Here is a 15,759-nt window from a genome sequence, read left to right on the forward strand (position 1 = left end):
AACACTACGTTCGGTTCGAATGGTCCATCACGTCCTTGTTAAATTTTTAGAGCTTTGCAACACTACGCCAGCTCAGCTGTGTGCCAATTGGCTTGTTGTTTTTGCCATGTCGCTCCCGGGAAAACGTAAAATGTGTTAACAAATTGACAAAACTATTGCTTAAAAAGGCCTGTAAACAACATTAAAGTATTATAAAATGTTTAAACAAAAAGTAGCACTAAATTGTGTGTGATGTGTTTAAAAACAAAATGTGAGCATTGATGACGCGAGTGTTTTGTGCGCTGCATTGGTATTTGTTTTGCAGCCTAGAGTTTTCATTAATTAAACTTAAAGCGTCGAATTGTTGTCGTTGTTGCTTGTGCTCATAGCTAAGTGGCAGCCGAGCCGGCATGATACTCAATTAAATAATAACAGATGCTGCTCTATCAATTGAGAACGATGTACATATGTACGCCCGTAGCGTGTGTTGTTGGTGTTATGCTGCAATTAGCGCTATAAATAAAAGTGTTGGTAGAATTTACTATGTGTGCATAAATATTTATTACAAAAGTAACCAGAAGTTGGCAATAAAAGCCTGATAAGAACGGCGCAAGTTAGGCAGCACGTTTTGCTTGGCCAACACCGACACACACCCACACTCGTGTTTAAATAAATTCAAATAAACAGCTCAAGAAAGTGCTCAACTTAAATATTTACAGCAGTTATAAGTGCATTAGTCAGAGGTAGTGGCAGTTTGATGAAAACGTGGCAAAGCGTCACGGTGTGTTCGAAAAAATAAGAATTGCTATACAAAGAGAGATCGCCAGGTGTGTGCAGATATATAGATCTAACCATAAAATAAATATGGCGTATAAAAATAGTTCATAGTCGCAGATATTATTGGAAAAGCAGCGACATCGACTGCTAAACAAAACTGCTAGGCATAAATTAAAATCAAATATAGGCATATTGCAAAATCAAGACAAGAAGAGCGTAGCGAAGAGCAGGAGCCAACAAACATCAACACAGGCAGGCACACCTGTATAAACTGCAACACCTCAGCAGGCATAAAGAGCACTCTCTCCCACACCATCTCTCTCTTTCTTCGCGATGGCTGATAACGAGTTGCCGTTGCGCGATTTCGACGAAGAGAGCGATGAAACAGACTCTGAAACGGAATTACTCATACGCCACACTGGCGGTGGCAGTGAGAATGTTGTTGGCAGCGGCGTCGGCGGCGGCAGCGTCGTCATTGGCTCCAGCAACAGTAGCAACAACAACAAGCAAAGACGACGTCGCAAAAGCTCAACTGGTTACGGAGGCGTCGGCGGTATCAGCAGCGGTGGCGGCAGCAGCAGTGGCGGTGGCTTTCTGGGCAATCTCTTTGGCCACAGTCTTGGCTCTGCCTCCGGCCAGATACGTTATAGAAATGAGCGAAGTCGCGAGCGCGCGAAATATTCGAACAGCAATAACGGCAGTGCAGTGCGAGACATTAACTCGACCAATATTACGGGCAAACTGGCGCAACTAACGCAAACGGGCGGCGTTGCAGGTATCGCCATTGGCGCCGATGCACTGTCCGATATTGGCAATGCGGGCGTAAATGGTGCCAATCCGAGCGTCCTAACCGTATCCGATCCCGAAAATGGGGCAACCACCGTCTTCTATCAGAATAATCGGCGACGCAGTAAAAGTCGCAGCATCGGCAATGTGTTCAAAATGTGTTTGTGCAGGTGAGTGACAGAACCTGGCGAGATCATTCACCGGCAAAATGTGTGTGAGAATGTGATGCCATAAATGTTTATGGCAAGTCTTATTTGTATACCAACCCGTTTATATTGCGCGCTTTATGTGCAAGAGGGAAACATTCGCAGTTTTGTGACTTGTGTGTGGGAAATTTGATGGGACGCCCTTCTATTGAATATCTTCCGACTATCATGAAATGCTATAATTGTTATAGCAACTTCAAATATCATTTCAAAGCAACAAGTTATGTGTTTTCAGTTGCTATAATTTAATACAACAGCCGGTAATTGTGTGATTGGCGTGAGTGAAAAGTGAATTACAAACATGTATGTGATACGTTTTTATGGCGCTAGTTGTCCTTTATTCGTAATGTCTATTAGTAGAAATTCTATACTATGTTGCCATAATTTTCATAACATCATAAATCATTCAAAAGTGTGCCAAAAGTCGCTGCTGTGTGTAAATGTGGTTCCAAACAGTGCAATAACTGTCATTTATACTTGTAGAAAGTATCGGGATGGATTGATTAGCATTTAGTTGGAAATATGCTAAGCCGACTTGATCAATCAACAATGTAATCAATCTTTGTTAACGCATTTTTTTTTGTACGCTCAATGCCTAAAATCTCCATTTTGTAGGCGAATTCTGAGAGCATATCTCAAATTTTGAAAGAATTTACGCACGCACATAAATGTATTTCGGACGATTCTGGATAAAAATTGTATGGACGAATCGTGAATTCAACATGTTATGAAAATAAGTTTGTATATATGTACATTATTTCTGTATAGTGTTTTGCGGTCTTCTACTCTTGTTGACCCCCATCTGATAAGCAATGAGCGAGCACAAAACTTTCAATTTTTGTTTTTTTTCTTTGGCACAAATAGCAACAGCTGTACTTAACATAGAAGTGTAGAGGACTGTCTTCATGAGCACAACTTGTTTTTGAGTATATGGGAACCTTGAAAACAAACAATATCTAAACGAGCCGCGAAGAGGTCTCGAGTCAAAACTGGTTTCTCCCTGGTTTGCTGTTTGTTGACCACTTCTAAGCAACGGACGACGACTCTGTTTCGTGTCATGTTGTGGGAGTCGCACGGCAAAAATCGATTACATATGCAAATTTAGACGTTTGACAGAGTTACGGGGGACTTGAGGGCACTACAATTAGGCAGATAGCAGACAGACACTGGGAAAATGTGCGGCGGTGTGAGAAATGTTTCGTCTATTGGGCAATTTTTTGTCATCCAAGTTAGCACATACAACTTTTTGCTATTGCTATTGTTTAGCGTACGAGTAGTATGTCTGTGAAAATTTTCCATATTGCTGAAATCTAACTCCTCCCGAACTGTGTACTGTATACGTTTTTATCGATTTCCTATATGGTTGGTATTTATTTATTTAGTCAGTCAGGCAGTCAGTGTTCTCGTCAGCTTCTTTCTTTACCTTCCATTTTTCCATTCCATTTTCTTCTTTCTAATTAAGCAAATTAAAAATATATCAGACCGACTGACTGAATGTAGGCGCATATATGTACTCATATATATCTATATATTTATGTGTACACTTACATATATGTATAAGTAGAGGCTAGACATATATTTTTACTCACATTTCAAAACACAAACGCGAACAAAATGTTTCTTGGAAGCGTTTCATGCGCAACAACAAAAGACCACACAAATTTTTGTCGGCCTTTGCAATTTTAGTTGTTTTTGTTTTTCGTTTTTATTTGGCGTTTCGAAATGTTTTCTTTCTTAAACGTTGCTTTCAATGTATTTGTTGTTGCATCTGTTGCTATAAAAGCTACGAGTTGGCAAAAATGAAACCAAAACAAGTTCGACGGAAGAGCAATAAAACTGCTTCAGTCTTCTGGCTAGATCTTTGTTTGCTGAAAAATTTCTGTTAATTGTATTCGCATATACAGACAGTTTTAAAAATAAACCACGTCTCTTGTGTTAAATCATTAAACCAGGCTTCAAAGTACGGGCGTTTAATAGCAACTTGAACTAAAGGTTATTGCCTAATTAAAATACTTCTCAAAGCAGCAAAGAACACAATTACTATACATTTTAATTAATTAAATTAACTCAGCTGGATTCACTTAACTATGCAAGATATTGAATATTTGAAATAATTCTCGCACACACGTTTCGTTGTTAAGTTTAATATTCGACGCGCAGAAAAAAGCATATGGCATAAGCAGACATTTAAAATATATTTGTGTACTTAGTTTAAAAGACAAATTGCAAAACTTTTAACATGAACGAAAGGTTGATTAAATTTTGTAAATAATTTTGTAGCTAAATAGACCGTTACTGGTACCTTCTACCCGTCCCCTCTTTCATAATTCTTCAACTAAAAATGACCTTGCAGCGCAAATAGTTTCTTTGGCAGCTATAAGATATATGTAATGCTCAAATTTTGACGACAATTTAAATATAGCGACACATTTAATTAATCAGTTTGAATTAAAAGAATCTATTTATATACTGGGTATTGCCAATTCCGCACAATTAAACGCATTTGGAAACCTTGATAGACAGGATATCTAGTTCTTACATCATTATTTAGCTAAGTACTGACTTAATTAAAACGTCAACGATCTGTAAAGCACTTTATTGTTTGATGCCTGCTTACTTCAACTCTTGAGCGCGGCTGCGTCTTAAGCCATGGCCAAAAAGGTCTCTTATTAGCTCTTCTCTTCAATTGTTGGCCATGAGTGCCAAAAGCCTCTCAAAAGCGTCTGATTTCGAAATTGTTAGGCTTTTGTTTTTCTTTTTTTTGTGTTGTTGAAGGTTTTATGTTGTTCAAAGAAAACAAAAAAACATTTTGTGGTCTCTCCACTCCCTTCCCCCCTCTTTCTCCAACTCTGACGCTCACCTCCGATTGCGCTGTTATATGAGGCTCAAAGATTTCGACGAGCGATTAGAATTGCAAAGCGCGAGGCGCTATGCCGGCTGTGTTCTGTTAGCTGCAACCATCGTTATGGAACAAACAACAGTTGCCACGAGTGTTTCCTTATTTTCAGTAAGCCCCAACTCTCTGGTACACACGCACCCATAGAACTCCATAATTGTGCGCATATGTTCCAGTTACTGCTATTAGATTTTAAATTAAGCACCGCTGATAGCGCAGAGTAATTATTTTTGTTTTGTTTTTGTCACCTTGAGCTTAGCTTTTTGTATTGTGTTTGCTTTTGATTATAATGAGAAACATTTGGCATATTGTCGACATATGGTTATACTTTTGTTCATGCATACGCATACATACATATATATTGTGTAAACATTTCTAAACATTTGTATTTGTATATGGCTGAAATATTCTACTTTGATTTTTCTTTGTTGCTAAATTGATGTGAAAGTTGAAACGAGTTTCGAATGGAATTAACGTTGAAGTTAACTTAAATATTTAAAAAATCAATAAATCTAAATAACTTAAAGGTTAATTGAAAAAAAAACTAAGATAGATAAAATCTATTTAATTTGTTTCGCTCAATGACAGCATTTCATATTTAGAAATATGAATAGTATTTGAGGTACAAAGCTATCGATGTGTTCTAGAATATTATAAAAGAAGGTATAGAAGAATCTTCATAAGTTTTCTTTCATAAAGTCCTTGTTGACATCATTGCTAACAATATTATTAATAAATCAATAAATTCAAATAATCGCAGTCTTAGTAGCTTATTCATGATTTTGATTCATTTTATTTGTAATCGAACGCTCTTTAATTCGCAGACATTTAATCATTTGTGGTTTTTAAAAATTTATTTAAAAATCCATCAAAGTATGTTGCTGGGGGCAAAAAGTGTAACAATTTGACTTTGACCGTTTATGGATTTTTCTCTTGTGGTACGAAATGAACCGCACACTGTAACCCATAAACATACACCCCCCGCACACACAATTGTATTAAATATGCCAGTTGGCAATTGGCGACAGTCTGCGGCACGATTTTCACCGTCACCGACATTTTTTCCCCTTTATTTTGCCACATTTTCCGTGCCGCATGCAAAGCAGTCGCGTCGATGGCAGCGCCTAATGTTATTATTTTCCAGTTGCTATTTAACTTTGTTGTTTATGTTGTTGTTGTTGTCGTTGTTGCTACCACAATGTAAACAGTTTTTGCGCTACGAACGCCCGCATCTAGGGGACGACATTGTTTTACCTTTGGCCAAGTGGGTTAATAGCCAAAACTGGTGGCAAGTCCGCCAACATACGCACATTAGTTGGCGCCCTTTGCACCCGCGACCTATTTATAGAAAAGTTCTTGAAACAGAACCGTTAGGGTTCCATGTGGGCTGCACTTATCTTTGGCCCTTTTATTTGCACAGAAATCGAGCGACACCCAAGACGAACCCACAAACTTCGCACAGTGGTCCGAAATTACGAAGCAGCTGGCAGAAATAAAGGCACAAATTTTTCGGTTTTAGTTTCGAAAAATGCATGGCTTTCTAATTATTTTGATGGATTTGTTTTTGTATATTCTATTTTGTTTTTTAATTCCAAAATGGAAATAATATTTTAATCATCATTTTATTGGTCATCAGGACGGATAATAAAAGTCAACAATTTGGGAAAAACAAAAGGGTTAAACAGGAAATTCATATTTTTTAATATTTACTAGTTTTTCGTTTATATTTGGTATTTTTTGGGTTTATTTAAAATTTATATTCTAAATCCATACTTTTATCTCAATTCCGCTTTTAAAGTAATGTTTGAAATGGGTTGCTGCGGTGTGGTTCCTTTGTTGATATAAGGGGTTTCTAGTTTTTGAAGAAACATCAATCAATTGTAGAATTTTTGAGTAACGAGTGGGGTCCTACAGTTGTCTTAATACTTATAAGCGATGGGTTCTTTGGACTTTGCGACCGCTGTACATGGGTGACTTATTCGCTTGTTGACACACAAATTTCAAATTAGTTGGAGTGGGTTGTCTGTGCAGGTTGGTTGGGAAGGCTGACTGTCAGGCTGGCAAGTGGCGCATAAATTATACGCCTCAGTTGGTCCGTCAGACGTTCTGGCGCTTCTCACACACACGCACACACACACACACACACACATACCAGGCAGTCGCCAAGTGATTCGGTTAGTTCGTCAATCGCTCATTGTCTTGATGATGATGGGGTCTTGACTGAAATTAATTCCTTTTGCGTGCACTTCGCTGTCTAGAAAGAGAAAATTCTGTCATGTCTGACACTTTGCGGTATTTATGTGTTTCCCATCCTGCACGCAGTATTTTCATTTCACAATTTTTCACCATTGTTTGCGGTGCAACAGTTTCCCAACGTACCGTTCTCTGATTAGTCCCCATAAATATGTCTAGATAAAATACAAATATCAAGAAAACTTCATCAACTGTCCAATTCTAAATACCAACCCGCCACCATTTGTTGTTCCATTTGAAAATATATTTAGTTAATTATTTAGCGTCGAAAGAAAGATTTAAAAGAAAAGCATTGCTTATTTTATCTCTAATAAAATATATAAAAACGACGAAATAAATGAGTATGTTAGTGTTGTGTATAGAAAACCCCGTTGAAGCTGCATTTAAAGCTAATTGCTACCGATTGTTCCATTAAAACTAAAGGTGTAATTAGGATTTATTGCACGTATACAGAACATTAAGAGCAGCTCAAAATATAATTATAATTGCAGCTTAATTGCAATGTTAAATGATGCCTTGGCTTTGCTTAATTAATGCCAGCTATGCATACACCTACTACTACATATGTTTGAATGGATATAATTGATGTGCTGATTGATTCAGAGATGGGCATGGCTCGGTTTTTTGCGGTCCAATGCTCCGCGGGCCGAAATGGTCTTTTAATAAAAATACGCGCCCTCACCAACGTTTACAAAATAATGCTTTAAAATCGAGCAAGTGGAAATATAAATACAAAAATGTACATACGTTTATATTGTAGGACTGTCAGTGGCAAAATCTATATTTGGCAGAAATTATATAGAACATCTTAATCGGCCAGAAATAAAATATGTACACAACTCAACTTTTAAAAATCCAACATCGATCGAGGGCTTGTATGGCAATAGACCGATCTGACTGACCCAATAACACGCTGAGAATTTGTCGCTTTAGTCTGCCATACAAGTAAAAGCAATGATTTTTATTGCTAATAACAAATATGCGAAAACCAATAGCAAATATTTGTAAATCGAGAAGTTCAGCCTTAGAACAGTAGGTGAGATTGTTGTTTGAACGCTTATAACTATTTACATAATTACTATATTTCTAGGAATAACTATTTAGCGGAACAATACTTACCTCGTAAATTATTCCAATGAGTACTGGAGTTTTCAGAGCAAACACAGCCAGCTTGTAATGGCTTATCAATAGATCAACATTGGGAACACATATTGGCTGAACAATGCCAACAACTGTGTCTGAAGAGTTTTTGAAAATACTGTCATCACACAAAAGCTGTCCTCCTGTGTACATATTGCAGTTTGCATTCAATACATCGATAATGCAATAATGCAATTGAAAAACAAAGTTGAAGCCGAAAACAACTGGAAACGCGTTTGTTATTCTGAAACGTGATATAATTGTTGTTACAGCGATGAGTTTTCCAAATGTTTCCATGTGTTTCGTGCTTTGTATAATTACTGGCAGGCAGCTTTAAAGGAAAGCCATATATGTATGTTCGTATGTACATACTTGTATGTATTTTTCCCACTTTTTGGCATGCCGTAAGACTTTATAGCAAAATTGCCAGTGAGATATTTGCGGCAGCGTTTCAAGTGATTGACAATTATATATTAGCCCTGTGGCGGGCAGGGCGCGTGCCATTGACTCATTTTAGCTTGGCCTCAACTGGCAGTTGACTCACTTTCCCAGACAAACGTTGAACGAGGTGAAGTTGACGTTGGGTAAAGCAAATATTAAGCTAAGATTGGCTCACCAACGATAAGTCGAACAGAGTGCCGATCTATAGCAACGACATACGGTTGGTTATGTAAAGACCTTGGCTTATTCACTCATTCATTGTCTGTACCGGCTGCTAACTTTCGCGTGGAATTCGTTGAAAGGCATTTCTCAATTTTAGCAGCTTACAGAAATTCCGCTGATGAGTGCTGATGTCATTGAACCTTTTTTATATTAATACATACACACATACATATATATTTTTTATGGTCATTTACCGTCTTTTTTTGTGTGCGCCATTCTTTTATGTTCGTAGGTATTTTTGTTATGTGCGGGCTTCGAAAACTTTTTCTTATGAGATCATATAATGGAATGTAATTTTGTCGAGAATATTTCCTGAGGTCGATTGACAAAAGTGCTTAACACGTTATTGTGAACAATTATAAATACAAGCAGCAGCTAGAGTGTTAATGCGCACTTTCAAAGCAAACAAACCGCCAACACCAACCCTAACAGCACACAAAATGCTCTCCAAAAAAGGCAAAAGCGAGTGCACAGATGCACAACAAATAAGCGTAAGCGTGAGACTTTTTTGTTGCTCTCAGCCGCAACTACTAGCTGATTAATATTATTTATTTAACTTCAAAATATGATCGTCAGCAGAAAATACGTTGACTGTGCGCGCGAAATTCTGCGTTGTCAGCTGTTATGAAAAAGTGCAGTGTTGAATAATAGTTGCTTAAAAAAAAAGTTTGGTCACACGACTTGGCTAACAGTAGAGCGTGCCTGCTCGCACTCACCATTTCAGGCATTGTTATTGATTTCCCAGCAGTCAAAACAGGGTTGTTAGGCACAGCAAACGACGACGGCAACGACCACGGCGTAGTTTTACGAACAGAATTTTCTCTTTTTGTGCATAAGAATTTGTTATTAAACGAAAAAATTGCAGTTCGAACAGCTGCTTTAACTGCAGGTTGTGGAACTGAAACGCGTGTACCATGCAACGTGACCGAAATGCGTGTAGTTTAGTGAAAGCAAAAGGGCACAAACAACGCGCAACAGAACAAAGGCAGCGATAGCCAGCGCAGCCCCAATAATTAGCGGAAAGCAGCAGCAGCTTTCATAAAATACGAGTATACATATATAACTCGGCTTACGTTACGATAAACTACGACCCGTTGTACTTTTTTGCAACCAAAAACATAACAAAATGGACAACGACGGCGTTTCGCAGGCCTCGTCTGCAACGCCCATGACAAGGGAGAACATTCCACTATTGAATCGTCCGCGTAATCGCTGGTATTTATTCAGGTGAATCATCAATTACACATGAAAGAAAAAATCCCACTATCGCAGATTGCAAAATGTCAGCTCCCGCACACACACACACAAACATACCCATGCTCAACCCACACAGCAAGACGCGGCGGCGGTGATTTCCCAAACGCCCACAAATATAGAATTAAACAAGTGGTTGTGTTTGGTGACCGACCATGCCGGCCCTAAATATGTATAAAGAGTACTCTTTTCAATTAGTAAACAACCAAATCAGCACGTTCACTGGTTCAGGCAAAGATACGTGACTTTTTGTTGTGTTCGAAACTTTTCACTGTGCTTTTAATTTAAAAATGAGTTTTATTGATTTATTTGCAAGGTCGCCTGACTTGCATTATAATTTCCCACCCATTAACTTCTTCTGTAGCAACAACAGGCCAAGGTCACTCTTAATGTGTGGAAACTTGGCCATGTTTCATTTTGATAATATTCTAACTTTGAGGGCTTAAGGTAGAACTGAAAACAGGCTTTATATAGACAGAAGCGACCAACTAAACACGGTTTTTGTTATATATAGTATAGAAAAAGCGACCAACTAGTCAATTGAAATTTTCAAACTAGTATGTTCCTTGATCCTTGCAAATGAGCTTGAACTCGACTCAAATCTCGCACCTTCATTGAAATATAATATATATTTCGTTATCAGTTAGAGTGCTGGGACTAATTAGTTTCAAATATTAAAAATATAATAAAATTTGGGCAAATTTTAATTGATTGTCATTGTAAAGTCACAACAATTCCAATAATACATGTACACATCAGTTTATTCGAGCATTGGAAATATTTTGTACACTTTCTTTTATGCCAAATTGAATATTGTCGACAAAATTTTAAGTAACATTAATAGAGGAAGACCATTCAAGTTCAAGATCTTCACTTTCAAATGCCGGATAGAAAAAAGTTTGAATGCAGCAAGCCTCCCGCTCTTTGCTTGATATTTCATTGCATTCAAGTCGTAGCGAGATTCAGTATGTTTTGCAAACATCCAATACTCGTATACTCGTATACATACATATGTATATTGTATTGTATATATTGTTCGATAGATTTGCGTTTCTGTTTGTAAAACGGTTGATAAGCAATTTACTTTAATGAAACGGCGACTGCGGCGCACATTTCGTTTTATGCCCGCCGCCATATTTCAAATGCTGTTATATATTGGAAAGAGGATTTATGCTTACTATATTGTTCTGCTTTTGTGCTCTTACAGCTGTTGGCGTCGGTGGTTCCGGCCACGGGAGTTACGGGCACGAACTGTTAATCTGGGCCGGCCGAATACGGAGAAGTTCCCGGCAAATGAGATACGTAATCAGAAATACAATTTCCTCACGTTCCTGCCGTTGGTTCTCTTCGAGCAGTTTCGTTTCTTCCTGAATCTCTACTTCCTGCTGATGGCACTGTCCCAGTTCATACCGGAAATACGTATCGGTTACCCCTACACGTATTGGGGTCCCCTGGGCTTTGTCCTGATGGTGACTATTTGTCGCGAGGCTGTGGATGATTTGCGCCGGCATCAGCGGGATCACGAGGTGAATTCACAGAAGTACAAGCGTTTGGTGCCGCCCCAAACGGGGCATGGCAGTGGCTTCGAATTGGTGCCCTCCTCCAAGCTAAAGGTGGGCGATGTCATTGTGGTGGAGAAGAATGAACGTGTGCCGGCAGACTTGATTCTGTTGCGCACCAGCGATCGTGGCGGCTCAGTATTTGTGCGCACAGATCAGTTGGATGGCGAGACAGATTGGAAGCTGCGTCTGGCGGTGCCATTCACACAGAAACTGAGTCGAGATGCGGAACTGTATAACATTGATGCGAGCTTCTATGTGGAGAAGCCGCAAATCGATATACACAGTTTCATTGGCACCTTCTGCATGACGGATGGAAGCGAAGACACTGGCCTCAATGTGGAGAACACGTTGTGGGCCAACACTGTTGTGGCAGCGGGCACAGCTACCGGCATTGTTATCTACACCGGCTGTGAGACGCGCAGTGTGATGAACAATTCGCAACCACGCTCTAAGGTGGGATTGTTGGACATGGAGATCAATGGACTGACCAAGGTGGGTCGCCCTTACATACTCATGCTATGCGCATCATTTAACTAATTCTTATTTTTTGTGTAGGTGCTTTTTGGCGCTGTGCTGGGCTTGTCGCTTGTCATGATGATGCTGAAAGGCTTTGGAGGTCCCTGGTATCGCTATATGTTCCGTTTTGTGCTGCTCTTCAGCTACATCATACCGATTAGTCTGCGCGTGAATCTCGACATGGGCAAGGCCTTCTATTCGTGGCAAATGCAGAACGACAAAGGAATTCATGGCACTGTGGTGCGTTCCACAACAATACCCGAGGAATTGGGTCGCATCTCGTACGTGCTGACAGATAAGACTGGCACGCTAACGCAAAATGAAATGGTCTTTAAGAAAATCCATCTGGGCATTGTATCGCACGATGCGGACACTTTTCATCACATTGGACAGATCATACAGAAACTGTCGGCAAACATATCGCAACAGCACAGCAGCAGTGGCTCGGCATCGAGCAGTTCGGCTGAATCTCACAAGCCCGTAATGTTTACGGGCAATCGGATGCGGCGTCCGGAGGGCTGGCGTGAATGGGAGGCTGTGCGGGCGCTGGCCTTATGCCACAATGTCACGCCAGTGAGCGATGAGGAGGACAATTGCTCCGTTTCGACATCATCGACGGCAACCGGCGGCAACAACTCGCCCATAAAATCTGTGATTAACATTGAGGCGCCCGGCTCTACGACCACCGAACATCAATATCAGGCAGCATCTCCCGATGAAATAGCACTCGTAAAATGGACGGAACAGGTGGGACTCACACTCATCGCTAGAGATATCAACACCATGACGCTGCAGGTGAAAACGGCCTGCGAAGAGAGTAAGTCTAAAGTCCAATTTTACTCTAATTTGCTTATTTAAAATGCATATCCGTTCCTTTTCTAGATGACATATTGCTGCACTATCAAATACTGCAGATGTTTCCCTTTACCAGTGAGAGCAAACGCATGGGCATCATTGTCAAGGACTCAAAGTCGGGTGAAATAACTTTCTATTTGAAGGGAGCCGATGTCGTTATGTCCAGCATTGTGCAGTACAATGATTGGCTGAGCGAAGAGTCTGGGAACATGGCTCGCGAGGGTCTGCGTACGCTGGTCGTGGCCAAGAAAGTGCTGACAGAGGAGCAGTACAATGACTTTGAGATGCGCTATAATGCGGCGCGTCTGAGTATAACAGATCGTGTGGCTAAGGTCGCATCTATAGTCGAATCTCTGGAGCGCGAAATGGAACTACTCTGTCTCACTGGCGTCGAAGATCGCCTGCAGGAGGGCGTTCGCCCCACCCTCGAGATGCTGCGCAATGCCGGCGTGCGTGTTTGGATGCTCACTGGCGATAAGCTGGAGACAGCCTGCTGCATTGCCAAGTCGTCGCAGCTAATAGGTCGCAATCAGGAGCTACACGTGCTGCGCACAGTAAAGACGCGCACGGATGCGCATGAGGAACTGAATAAGTTCCGGCGCAAGCAGGGCAATGCGCTCGTCTTATCCGGTGAGTCGTTGGAGGTTTGTCTGCAGTATTATCGACCCGAGTTCCTCGAGCTGGCCACCGCCTCCCCAGCCGTCGTTTGCTGTCGCTGCTCGCCCACCCAGAAGGCGCAGGTCGTGCAGCTCATACAAAAGTACACCGGCAAGCGAACCTGTGCTGTGGGCGATGGTGGCAATGATGTGAGCATGATACAGCAGGCGGACGCTGGTGTGGGCATTGAGGGGCGCGAGGGACGACAGGCTTCGTTGGCCGGCGATTTCAGCATTCCACAGTTTTCGCACATTTCCAAACTGCTCTTAATACACGGCCGACGCAGCTACAAACGTTCTGCGGCGCTCTCACAGTTCGTGATACATCGTGGTCTCATTATAACTACACTTCAGGCCGTCTTCTCGGCCGTGTTTTATCTGAGTTCTGTGGCGCTGTATCAGGGTTTCCTCATGGTGGGATATTCAACGCTTTACACCATGTTCCCGGTGTTCTCATTGGTACTGGATCAAGACATCACATCAGAGACGGCTGTCACGTATCCGGAGCTGTACAAGGATCTGGCGAAGGGACGCAGTCTCAGCTATAAAACGTTCTTTATTTGGGTGCTGGTCAGCATTTATCAAGGCGGTGTCATTATGTATGGCGCGCTTATATTATTTGTCGACGAGTTTATACACATTGTGGCCATCAGTTTTTCGGCCTTGATTCTAACTGAACTGATTATGGTGGCCCTAACCGTGCGCACGTGGCACAGGTGAGTTGTAGTTTTTTTTTTAAGTTAAGAAATATAACTAATAACTACTTGTTTATTTGCAGACTGATGGTGCTAGCAGAGCTATTCAGCTTGGCCCTCTATCTCATCTCGCTTGCTGTTCTGCACGAGTATTTTGGTGAGTCTGCGTAAAGGATTACACTTTTGAATATTCGTTAACTGGTCATTTGTTTTACAGACTGGGAATTCATTTGGTCGTACGACTTCCTGTGGAAGGTGTCCCTCATCACGGTGGTTTCCTGCTTACCTCTGTATATAATTAAATTCTTGCGCAAAAAATGTTCGCCGCCTTCGTACTTGAAACTCTCCTAAGCTGCAAAGCTCCTCGTACATTTATCCCTCTCTCCCCTATCGATTATTCACTTCAAAGTCAACCAATATATTTGTATTTATATCCCTCCCACGCCCACCTTACAGACACGCCTTCTTTTGCCGCACACACAAACTGAAATACCCAAACGTGATATAAAGTTTAAATATGTTTGCTATAATGTTTCTTTCTCTCTCGTTACGCGATTTGTATAATTTAAGAAATTACACAAAAGTGAACGAAAACAAAGTGATTATTATATCTAATTTAAAATAAATATAAAAAAGAAGTAAAATCCCATACCAATATAAAAAGATTTTAATTTGTAAGCGACATGTTTTGTATACCTGTATTTGATTAATGTTTAAGTCGCAATAAACCAAATTATGTTACTAATTATTTAATATAATAAAACTAAATGTATAACTAAAATTGAAATCAATTATAATTGTATGTTGTAACGAACGGAGATAGATTTTGTAAAATAATTAACAAATACACATATTTTATTGTGAAATAAATAAAGATATATATACATACAAATAATAATAATTAATTCACTGGTTCGTTTATATACACTGCCGTGTGGGTAAATCCTGATCATATAAAAGAGAGTGTTCCTTAACCTGAGACTGCCATTAAAGCTGAGAAAGTATTCGGATCGGGTTTCCACCAAGAGAAAATAATAGAATGTAGAGAAAAGATGTCAATATCAACCGGCTTATAAAGTTTCTAGAACTATGGGGTCGCGCGTACTAATGGCTTATTACAAAGAAAAGAAGGTAAGCGAAAGAACAAAAACTTCAATATGAATAAAGCCACCCACCTTCTCCGGTTAGGGGAACTCTCAAGCTTTTTAATACAAATTCTAGTTTTTTAATGTATTTTGTGATAGTTCTCAATATTATCAACCAATTTGAACAATAATCTCAAGAACTCAACAATGCCGAGCAACCCCAAAGCTTTTAATAAAATAAATCTAATAAATCATAATTCAAAGCTAATATTTTATAGACCTTAGACCCCCTGAAAGGTCGGGCAATCCCAAAACCACATTCTAAATAACTCTCTGGTAATCGTAGACTAAAAAACTACTGATTATTTCTTAGACTGGGGTCATGTCAAGAAATTTTAATAATAACGTAATCCCCAACCAACACTATAGAGTATCC

At 40.0% G+C, this 15,759-nt stretch overlaps 1 protein-coding gene across 3 annotated transcripts; it reads left to right on the top strand.

Annotated features, from left to right (window-relative positions):
* Window positions 1-136: 136 nt before the first annotated feature.
* LOC115626171 (probable phospholipid-transporting ATPase IIB) lies at window positions 137-14,765 on the top strand. 3 transcript variants are annotated; one of them, XM_030521446.1, is made up of 6 exons: window positions 137-1,712; window positions 11,162-12,008; window positions 12,072-12,849; window positions 12,915-14,259; window positions 14,322-14,395; window positions 14,456-14,765. In XM_030521446.1, the coding sequence occupies exons 1-6, from the start codon at window positions 1,090-1,092 to the stop codon at window positions 14,587-14,589; spliced, it is 3,801 nt and encodes a 1,266-aa protein (XP_030377306.1). In that variant the 5' UTR covers window positions 137-1,089; the 3' UTR covers window positions 14,590-14,765. The 3 variants fall into 3 exon arrangements, with proteins under 3 accessions (XP_030377306.1, XP_030377307.1, XP_030377308.1); XM_030521447.1 differs by lacking the exon at window positions 137-1,712 and adding an exon at window positions 9,478-9,927; XM_030521448.1 differs by lacking the exon at window positions 137-1,712 and adding an exon at window positions 10,760-10,919.
* The last annotated feature ends 994 nt before the right edge of the window (window positions 14,766-15,759 follow it).

The sequence above is a fragment of the Scaptodrosophila lebanonensis genome, unplaced genomic scaffold, assembly GCF_003285725.1.
Source record: "Scaptodrosophila lebanonensis strain 11010-0011.00,11010-0021.00 unplaced genomic scaffold, SlebRS2 tig00000080-arrow-pilon, whole genome shotgun sequence".
In the NCBI taxonomy this organism is placed as follows: Eukaryota; Metazoa; Arthropoda; class Insecta; order Diptera; family Drosophilidae; genus Scaptodrosophila; species Scaptodrosophila lebanonensis.